This window comes from Heptranchias perlo, chromosome 36, assembly GCF_035084215.1.
Source record: "Heptranchias perlo isolate sHepPer1 chromosome 36, sHepPer1.hap1, whole genome shotgun sequence".
Lineage (NCBI taxonomy): Eukaryota > Metazoa > Chordata > Chondrichthyes > Hexanchiformes > Hexanchidae > Heptranchias > Heptranchias perlo.
Window position 1 is genome coordinate 6,584,996 of NC_090360.1, and position 11,087 is coordinate 6,596,082.

The following is an 11,087-nucleotide window of genomic DNA, read 5'->3' on the forward strand; positions in this document are numbered from 1 at the left end:
GTCCGAGTGACCCTTCAGAAGGTGCAGGGTCCAATCTCCACTCCAAACAATCCCAGCGAGTGGAGACCGGAACTCCGGCTCTGAATTCCGGATTGACATCCAGCAGGATACTCTTGTCTGGTGGATGTGGGTGCTCCTCCTCATCGTATGGGTTGTGGGAGCCCTTAAAGCTAATCATCCTATCGGCTGGTACAAAGATGGTTACTGCCATGGAAGGAGCATTCACCACTAATCAGTCTGCAAATCCTTCCAATATGTCACACTATTCTCCAAGGGAAGAGTGCGAAGATACAAAATAAACCTCTTGCTAGTAAAATCAATTGGACCATTGTTCATATAGCTGTGAGTTGCATGCCACTTGTCAATCTGACCAGCATAACCAGTGAGTGATGTGTAAGTGTTGCTGCCCACCCACTTGTGTACAGTTAGCATCGTAAGGGGGGAAAGAGCAGGAGGAGAATGGGACTAATTGGATAGCTCTTTCTCAGAGCCGGCACAGGCACGATGGGCCAAATGGCCTCCTCCTCCTGTGCTGTACCTAATAGGATACTATGACTACTATGACCTGAGTTATAAATGGTTAAGTAACACCATTCTATACTTCCACCCAACAATCTTATCAAAGAACTTCCATTACATGGTAAAGACTTCATTGTCTGCGGTTTTAGTTAGACCAAGAAGCTAGAACTTTGAGATCTTGTGACCTGATGGTTCAATATGTAATATCCATTTACCTTTGTAATTTTATTTTCTTCTTAGCTTGTCCATCGTGACCTGGCAGCACGGAACGTTCTGGTTGCTGAGGGACGTAAGATGAAGATCTCCGATTTTGGGCTCTCCAGGGATGTGTATGAGGAGGACTCTTACGTAAAAAGAAGCAAGGTATTATGTACGTTCTTTGGTCACCTGACCAACCTACATTGGCTCCCTGCCCCTCAGGGCGTCGCATGTAAAATAATCCTTCCTATCAACCCCCACAGCTTCACCTTTTTGTTGATTAGTTCTTGAGATGTGGGCAACGCTGTGTTTATTGCCCCTTGCATCGAGCCATGAGAAGGCCTTTTAATGGGAAGGTGATGATGGGACACTGTCACTACTGCTTTATAGTGTTTTTTTGGGCAGCTCAGTGGTTTGCTAGGTCACTTCAGAGGGCATTATGAGTCGCCCATGTAATGTGGGACTGGAGTCACACGTAGGCCAGACCAGGTAGGGGTTGGCATGGTGCACCAGTTGGGTTTTTACAATAGTCCGGCAGCTTTCATGGTCATTTTTCTAGTGCCAGCCTGCAAATTGCCAGAAGTATTGAATTCAATTTCATAACCAGTGGATATGAACTCACAACCTCTGGGTTGCTTGTCCAGTATTACAACCACTGCACTACCAGCCTTCTGTCCCCTCCCATGCCTTACTGGCCTCTAACACTGACCTTCCATATATCTGACGCCATCCACCACCTCCACCACCAATGGTGGAGCCTTCAGCCATCTCGGTCCTACTCTTTGGAACTTCTTCCCTAAGGCTGTCCACCTCTCTACCTTACTCTTTGTCCTTAAAAGCCTCCTTAAAATCTATTTCTGCGACTAAGCCTTTGCTCACCTCTCCTAACTCTCCCACAATGACTCAGTGCCTCTTCCTTTATTCCTCTGTAAAGTGTCTTAGGCTATTTGTCCATGTTAACGGTGCTATATAGATACAAGTTGTTTAAAAATAAATCCATTTATATGTGAAACGTTTCATCATCATCCAGTAGTACAGGGTCTTTGCCTTCGAACCAGAAAGACACTGGATTGAAGGCCAAGCTCAGTTCCTGGAACCCATCTACTTCAGATGGGTGAGTTTCATCAGTTATAGCCTAGAGCATTGGACAGAGTACAGCACTTAATGAAAAGGCAGGCAGGATAAGACCCTCAGGCCCACCCGTGCTCCCCCTATCCATTAGACGGAGCTGGCTTCTTTCATCCCATTTTTCCACTCTTTCCCGATGAAAGGTAGGTCAACATTCCGGGTAGGGACCCTTTGTCAGAACTGATGTGAATGAGGTAGGGAGAGGTTTTCGCTTCTTAGTAGCTTTACCTGTGATTATAAATGGGAGGAGTTCCTGCACGGTGCAAATTGTACCCTCTCCATTGGAAGGATGGGTGGGTCTCAGTCCATATTTCCGATCAATCATTTTTTTCTTTTACTTTCTTTCACTCTAGGGTCGAATTCCTGTCAAGTGGATGGCGATCGAGTCTTTGTTTGATCATATCTACACCTCTCAAAGTGATGTGTAAGTGTTGCTTGTCCACCCACTTGTGTACGGTTAGCATTGTAAGCCTAGATTATCCGCCATTTATGCTCGATTTTTAGGGCAATAATCGGCAGGTGGAAATGACAGATTGGACACAGTTCCATTATAGGTGGGCCAAAACTTGGGACAAATTAGAGGATTATCAGGGCTGTGTACTCTAATCCCATTTCCTGCATTCTTTTATGTTCTTTGTTTTCAAATTGTTACCCAATTCCCTTGAATCTTATCACTGTCTCCATGTCCACTTGTACCAAAGTATTCCGGCTAATTCAGCACAGACAAGGGATTGAACCCAGAACCTTTCTGGATTGCATATGCTCAGCTAGTCCCTGCCTCAACCAATTGAGCCACTGGGCCATCTTTATCAGAATGTTCTTGAAGGGTCATTGCTGGTATTAGCTGCACTAAAACAACTTTCTTTCCTTGCACTTTCAGGTGGTCATTTGGCATTCTCCTTTGGGAAATAGTGACGCTGGGTGGAAATCCATACCCTGGAATTGCTCCTGAACGCCTCTTCAATCTCCTAAAGACAGGATATCGGATGGAAAGACCAGAAAACTGCAGTGAGGAAATGTACGACGAACTTTAAAACCATGAAACCAATGGGTAGAATTTCCAAACCAGCGTTTCTGCTGCAGAGCTTCACACAACATAGCGGGAGTTTGGGTAGGGAGGTGAGCACGGGACAGGGAGGTGAGCACCGGGAGGAGAGGTGAGCACCGGGAGGAGAGGTGAGCACCGGGAGGAGAGGTGAGCACCGGGAGGAGAGGTGAGCACCGGACGGGGAGGTGAGCACCGGACGGGGAGGTGAGCACCGGACGGGGAGGTGAGCACCGGACGGGGAGGTGAGCACCGGACGGGGAGGTGAGCACCGGACGGGGAGGTGAGCACCGGGAGGGGAGGTGAGCACCGGGAGGGGAGGTGAGCACCGGGAGGGGAGGTGAGCACCGGGAGGAGAGGTGAGCACCGGACGGGGAGGTGAGCACCGGGAGGGGAGGTGAGCACCGGGAGGGGAGGTGAGCACCGGGAGGGGAGGTGAGCACCGGGAGGGGAGGTGAGCACCGGGAGGAGAGGTGAGCACCGGGAGGGGAGGTGAGCACCGGGAGGGGAGGTGAGCACCGGGAGGGGAGGTGAGCACCGGGAGGAGAGGTGAGCACCGGGAGGGGAGGTGAGCACCGGACGGGGAGGTGAGCACCGGACGGGGAGGTGAGCACCGGACGGGGAGGTGAGCACCGGACGGGGAGGTGAGCACCGGACGGGGAGGTGAGCACCGGGAGGGGAGGTGAGTGCCGGCTTTTAACTGTTGTAAATACACTGTAATTCTCTCCTTTCCTCAGGTACAGTCAGTGTTGTAAATATGCTGTAACTCTCCCTCAGGTATATTCAGTGTTGCAAATATGCTGTAACTCTCCCTCAGGTATATTCACTGTTGTAAATATGCTGTAACTCTCCCTCAGGTATATTCAGTGTTGTAAATATGCTGTAACTCTCCCTCAGGTATATTCACTGTTGTAAATATGCTGTAACTCTCCCTCAGGTATATTCAGTGTTGTAAATATGCTGTAACTCTCCCTCAGGTATATTCACTGTTGTAAATATGCTGTAACTCTCCCTCAGGTATATTCAGTGTTGTAAATATGCTGTAACTCTCCCTCAGGTATATTCAGTGTTGTAAATATGCTGTAACTCTCCCTCAGGTATATTCACTGTTGTAAATATGCTGTAACTCTCCCTCAGGTATATTCAGTGTTGTAAATATGCTGTAACTCTCCCTCAGGTATATTCACTGTTGTAAATATGCTGTAACTCTCCCTCAGGTATATTCAGTGTTGTAAATATGCTGTAACTCTCCCTCAGGTATATTCAGTGTAGTAAATATGCTGTAACTCTCCCTCAGGTACAACTTGATGCTGCGATGTTGGAAACAAGAGCCAGACAAACGGCCTGCATTTGCAGAAATCAGCAAAGAACTGGAGAAAATGATGGTGAAGAGTCGAGTAAGTACAATAATTTATTGGCATACTTGACTCCTTCAAATGTAGTGTCCTTTTTGTTTAATTGAGAAACATAGGGGAAGGGTGAAGTCCCTGAGTGAAGGACACCAGCAAGGCTGAGAAGAGATGAGATAAATCAGGGTGTAGTAATTAGGTGACACCAGACTTGGGTTTAAGGTTGTAGAAGGAAGGGAAGATTGGGAGTGTGAGGAGTTCCACAACATACAGGTACTAGGGAGGAATGAGTTGGAGTAGGCGATTGTGCGATGAATTTTCATCTCGACAGTGAGGATTGAGAGAGGAGGAAGAACTTATAGGTTAGAGTATTTGGAATGTATTACAAGTAGGAGGACATTTCAGAGGAGCACTGGCCATTGTAGTAGTCAATAAAATAGAGATACAAGAAAGGTTGAGAGAGAAGTTGGAGGTTAGAGGTGAGACAGGGATTGCCTCTTGCATCCTATCAAAGGGGTAGGATACCTGTTAGAAGATATGAGTGCAGGGTTCAAGACCCATGAGAGTTAAGAGCTATTGAGGGGGAAAAAACTGTTTGGCATGAAAGGGGAAACCGAGCTTTTTGGATGGAGCTTCAGATATGAAAGGTATGTGGGCATTCCAATTGAGGCCAGAGACGATAATGAGGCCAAAAGTATCAATAGGTGAAGAATGATTAAGGTTGGAGCCATCAAAGGTGAGAGGTGGAAGCCGTTGATTGTACACGTGAAAGACAAAAAAAGGTTGTGTCTTTGAAGAAATAAAAGAAACAAGATTTTCATTGTCCCATCAAAGGGCATGGAGGAGATCAAGATGTAGTGATTCAGCCATTGAGAGGGCTGGAGATCATGTGCATTGAGAACAATGTGAAGGAATTTGCTGAACGAAAAGTGAAATTGTCGGCAAGCGTTGTTGGGATGGGATAACAAGTGGAGGTGGTCATTGATGTGAAGAAGGAAAGGAATGGGGGAGAGGTCAGAGTCCTGGGAAAATAGTAAGGAAAAGGAAAGAAAGTCAAAGGAATGAGCAATTTGAGATGAAACTAGGAAACCATAAAGATAGATTTAGTAGAAGATCCTATCTTGGTAAGCTGCTTAGAAGTGTACAATGCCAACCCTATTTTGGATAATTATAACAAAAGAGGTCCAGTTCAAATCTGATCTGAGATAATCACTGTCTGTTCTTTAAAGGCAAAGGAAGAAATACTGTCAGCTTCCATTTTACCATGGGCGTGGAGTGTGGCTTATCCAGACATGAAGTTAATCGTGTTCAATGTACTCTGGTTTTACTAAAGCCATCTATATACACTAAGTTTGGATATTGGGCAATACACTTGTCCAAATTGAGACAAGGAATTTCTGCCTTTCAAGATAAAAAAAACTCTTTGACAAATTGTCTTTTAGAAGATGCTCCTGAGAATGGGATCAGTAAACTAAATCCAAAATCAAAGCCAGAAAGAGCTGGTTATTCTTTACGAATCTTCTCACTGTGAGAGTGGTGAACAGCGTCCTGGAATCTCACAGGACCTGAAACCACCAGTTGTGGACCCCGTGCTGAAGAGGGATTAGCAAAGTGTCTGTCGGTAATAAGTTTTACGATAAAAGGCTTTTGCTCATTTTCTCCCCATCCCACTCCTGGAGGCAGTGCCTCCTTGCCAGGGTCCAGCTCCATGGGTTCTCCCGGGTACCTTGCCCAAGTATCCATTCAACACTCGTGAGGCTTGACGTTGAGTTAGTGAACCATGAGAGGCTATCATAGCTGATCCTGAGCCCAATCTCGTCCTCAACCAATGTCCACATGCCAGTGCTTCCAGCAGATGTCAGGAGTTAGTGACCAGGAGCATCAATTGTGAACAACTTTCCCCTCCCTGACCTGGGGAGTTGAGGCTAATTGTAGTGTCCATACCTCCCAAATTCCCGATTTGTACTCCTGTTGTATGAAGCTCTGCACCGAGAGCAATAAATCATAAATTTTACTCCCAGCTCATCAGTACATAGGAATAGCAGTGGGCTATTCAGACCCTCAAGCCTGTTCCGCTATTCTATTAGATCATGGCTGATCTGTACCTCAACTCCATTTACTCGCCTTTTTTCGATATCCATTGACACCCTTACCTAACAAAAATCTATCGATCTCAGTCTTTAAAATCTCAACTGACCCCCAGCATCCACAGCCTTCTGTGGTGGTGGTAGGGAGGAGAGTTCCAGGCTTTCGCTACCCATTGTGTGAAAAAGTGCTTCCTGATTTCACTCCTGAATGGCCTAGCTCTAATTTTAAGATAATGAGCCCTGCTTCTGGATTCCACCACCAGAGGAAAAAACTTCTCTGCATCTTTTATGTTTTATTGAAAAATAAAACATTGTCACTTTCCAGGATATCCATTGTCCCTGGCACATGAAAAACTCAATTCTATTCACTCCATCGATGCATTCTGATGCCAAGCCAATGGCCAATGACATTCAATGAGCTAACCACATGAATTATTACATAAAATGTTCAACTAAACTGTGTGTTCCGGTATAAAAAGCAACTGATTATTTCTTTGCACATATTGTTCTAGTTAATGATAGACTCACGTCCAATAAAGGAATGAAGGGCTTACTGAGTACAATATTGTCCTTAACAGGCAATGACCAAATAATGACTTCCTGAGTATTTTAGCTTGTGTGATAATCATGTTTATATCATGGTTAATTACCGGGGAGCTGTCGCATCAGATTACTTATTATAATCAGGCTGGGGAAAGAGTATTCAGGCCAATGTAGCAGTTAAAGTGGCAATGAATCCTTGAGGCTGAAGTCACTATGAATTAGAACTGACATATACACCACAGTCACATTTTTATAAAAAGCCCTGCACCATGGAGCTGGTTTTCCCAATAAAATATTCCATTCCTCTCATATCTTTTGCTCTCTCTCCTCTCTCTCTCTCTCCATCATTCTGGCCAACTTTCTCTCCATCTATGTCTCCCTCCTTTGCTCTCTCTCCTCTCTCTCTCCATCATTCTGTTTATCTTTCTTTCTATCTCTGTCTCTCTCCTTTGCTCTCTCTCCTCTCTCCATCGTTCTGTCTCTCTTTCTTTCTCTCCGCCTCTCTCTATCTATCTTTCTTTATCTCTCAGTCTCTCTCGCTCCCTCCCTCCCTCCCATATGTGCTTTGTTCAATTTTTAAATCACACCTCTCTCTATCTATCTTTCTTTCTCTCTCAGTCTCTCTCGCTCCCTCCCTCCCTCCCGTATGTGCTTTGTTCAATTTTTAAATCACACCTCTCTCTATCTTTCTTTCTCTCTCAGTCTCTCTCGCTCCCTCCCTCCCGTATGTGTTTAGTTCAATTTTTGAATCAATGGGAAAAGTTGAGTGTACATTTCTGGTTTTGTCTCTAGGACTACCTGGATCTTGCTGCCTCCACGCCATCAGACTCCCTGCTCTACGACGACAGACTGGCTGAAGAAGAGACGCCATTGGTAGACTGTAATAATGCTCCCCTCCCTCGGTCCCTCCCCTCCACATGGATTGAAAACAAACTCTACGGTAGAATTTCACATGCATTTACTAGATTCTAAACTCATTTTCAGAAACGCTGCTGCACCCGGTAGCCCCGTTTACACAGAGCGCCTCCAAGATTCGGCAACAGAGGACTGACCCAAACCAACAAATATTCCTTCGAATGCTCTGGATTCATTGAATTCAGACACGGTGCATGCATTGCGGAGCCCTCTCCTGCTCCCTCTCCCTCTCCCCTTTCCCCTACTGAGGAAACTTACATATCACAGCCATGGAGAGCATGGGCTATATTTACATGGTGTAATTAGTTACCTGTGCATTTTCTCTGTTGGTTACTGAAGAACATCAGGCGCCTTTTAAGCATCCTTAACTAGCTCTCGTTTCATATCTCTCCATATAATGTATGGTTCAGTAGAATTTCTTGGCAATTTGTTGCAGACTTCTCAATAAGCCCACAATAACAACATACTTTTGTGACAAGGACACACACGCATACACACACGTGCACATGCACACACACGCTCACACATGCACACACACGCTCACACACACACACACACATCACCAGTATATAGAACAACAGGTACCTAAGGAATTATGTAGGGGGTTTGGGTGATGGTTATGATCCAGCTGAGTTTTTTTTTTCCATGATATCCTCTTGTCATCACTCCCCGGCATCCATTATTTTCTCGCTAAACCATTTGAACCCTTTGATTTATTTCATTGCTTTCTGTTTATTTGCTGGGTTTGTGGGTCAATCCTCAATCCCCCATGGTCCTGTTCCATCGCAGGGAGAGTGAATCTAGTATTATACATGTGTGGAATTGTCAGCTCTGACAAGTGTTTCAGCCTAAGAAGGCCCATAAAACAAATCAAATATTTCACTAGGTGACAGTGCAGTTCTAGACTGTTCTTTCACTCGTGCAGTATCGCTGTGTCATATCCCATGCGCGCCACTCCCATTATAAGACTCTCAGTTACAACACTGCCTGTGTGATACACCAACTTCAATATAAATCTGTCACCTGCCTCTTTTCCATTGATGGTCAATGGTTACGGTACGCACCAACGAGGAAGTAGCAGTATAACTCTGAGGGCAGGTACCAATCAGAGTTCTGAGTGCACTAAAAGCAGGGAATGGGAGACCCTTTTGGGCAGGACACCTCACACGGTGCAGTATAACTCCAGTGTCATGTAAACCTGGGTTTCAAATTCTCCGGGCAGTTTATGAACTTACTGCAGAGTCTTTTAAATGTCATAAGAAAGTGGACATTCCCACTCATGCACCTTAAATAGCCACACATGTGTGTAAGAATAGACATGCAGAGCCCCCTCCTGGAGGGTAAGCTCGATTTAAGCCTGAAATATAACTGTTCTTATTGGCTGTACTTCACACTCCACAGCTGCCGATCTCAGATCAGTGATAACTCCCTGTTAGACCCCAGCTTTATTCTAAGGCTCTCAGTTATAACACTCTCTCTGTTACACACTCACCCTGAGTATAAGGCTCTCAATTATAACACTCTCTCTGTTACACACTCACTCTGAGTATAAGGCTCTCAGTTATAACACTCTCTGTTACACACTCACTCTCAGTATAAGGCTCTCAGTTATAACACTCTCTCTGTTACACACTCACCCTGAGTATAAGGCTCTCAGTTATAACATTCTCCCTGTTACACGCTCACCCTCAGTATAAGGCTCTCAGTTAACTCTTTCTTCATTATAAAGCTGGACGTTAGCAACTGATTTTTTGTGTTACATTTCAACATAACCTGAGTCTCACTCTTAACAAACAAAATATCCAGCTCCATAGGCCCTGTCCTTATGAGGGTCCAGTGTTATGAGGGTGGAGTTATGGTACATGTGTTAAAGTAAAGTTGGAGAGTTAGAACCATTGAAATTACACAGTGCAGATATTAGTGTCTGATATTTTATTGTGTTCATATAATGTCCCCTCTCCGCTACATTAAACGGATGAGCAGCTCAGTTTGGCCAGCAGATACGGGAGCTTCATCCCAACAGACGCAGCGTTTCGCCGGTAATATTCCCACAGCGAAGTTGGGGGGGTGGGGGGATGGGATGGAGCTGATATCGATTACCCGGGGAAATCACCAGCTTCTGGAAAAGCAGTTCTGTGGCTACTGTAGCGTAACCGAGCACGGCCCGACACGGCCCTCTCCCCCCGTCTTTCTACCGCAGCGTAACCGAGCACGGCCCGACACGGCCCTCTCCCCCGTCCTTCTACCGCAGCGTAACCGAGCACGGCCCGACACGGCCCTCTCCCCGTCCTTCTACCGCAGCGTAACCGAGCACGGCCCGACACGGCCCTCTCCCCCGTCTTTCTACCGCAGCGTAACCGAGCACGGCCCGACACGGCCCGACACGGCCCTCTCCCCCGTCTTTCTACCGCAGCGTAACCGAGCACGGCCCGACACGGCCCTCTCCCCCGTCTTTCTACCGCAGCGTAACCGAGCACGGCCCGACACGGCCCTCTCCCCCGTCCTTCTACCGCAGCGTAACCGAGCACGGCCCGACACGGCCCTCTCCCCCGTCCTTCTACCGCAGCGTAACCGAGCACGGCCCGACACGGCCCTCTCCCCCGTCCTTCTACCGCAGCGTAACCGAGCACGGCCCGACACGGCCCTCTCCCCCGTCCTTCTACCGCAGCGTAACCGAGCACGGCCCGACACGGCCCTCTCCCCCGTCTTTCTACTGTCCTTCTTTCTGTCAGATGTCAGTCCATGTGTGCCCCCCAAAAGGGAGAAGGTGAGATGGCTAAATCATCATTTGGGTCTGGGCCCTGCACCCCCAAGGTGCTTGTGAAAAAATATAAATTCCCATCCCATTTTAAACACACACTAGCCGTGTAAGCAGAGGCAAAAACATCGGCACTGCAGCAGTTAATTTTAGGTAATTTTTTTCCTTTAATTTATTATTTTTTATTATTATTATTATTTTAAGTTTCTACCCCTTAACAAGGGGGCTTGTGTTGATCCGTGCGCTGAATCAGATGTGGTGTGTTTGGTGAGAGTAATTGTCAACATCTGAATCTTTCTCTTTTTTTTTGTTGTGGTTCCCCCTTGTGCAGAAAAAATTATCTGTTTTCGTTTTTAGGCATCTCGTATCCCAGCTGGCCTGAAGACAACCCTGTCCCCATCACAAGATTCGATGGAACTAACTCAGTCTTTACAAGATATGCAAATGATAGTGTTTATGCAAACTGGATGGTGTCACCGACAGCAGCAAAATTTATGGAGCGCTGTGATAGTTAAAAAAATCCCGAGAAAAGCCAACAAAAAGTC

At 46.3% G+C, this 11,087-nt stretch overlaps 1 protein-coding gene across 1 annotated transcript in view; it reads left to right on the plus strand.

Moving 5' to 3' along the window:
• Positions 1 to 11,087, plus strand: part of ret (ret proto-oncogene receptor tyrosine kinase) — a 32,174-nt gene extending 21,087 nt beyond the window's left edge. Inside the window, exons 14-19 of the mRNA XM_067972330.1 lie at positions 760 to 882; positions 2,199 to 2,269; positions 2,726 to 2,863; positions 4,188 to 4,287; positions 7,662 to 7,749; positions 10,900 to 11,087. Of these exons, the coding sequence (XP_067828431.1) occupies positions 760 to 882; positions 2,199 to 2,269; positions 2,726 to 2,863; positions 4,188 to 4,287; positions 7,662 to 7,749; positions 10,900 to 11,057 (678 nt within the window). The 3' untranslated portion in view covers positions 11,058 to 11,087. The remainder of the gene's footprint in view (positions 1 to 759; positions 883 to 2,198; positions 2,270 to 2,725; positions 2,864 to 4,187; positions 4,288 to 7,661; positions 7,750 to 10,899) is intronic.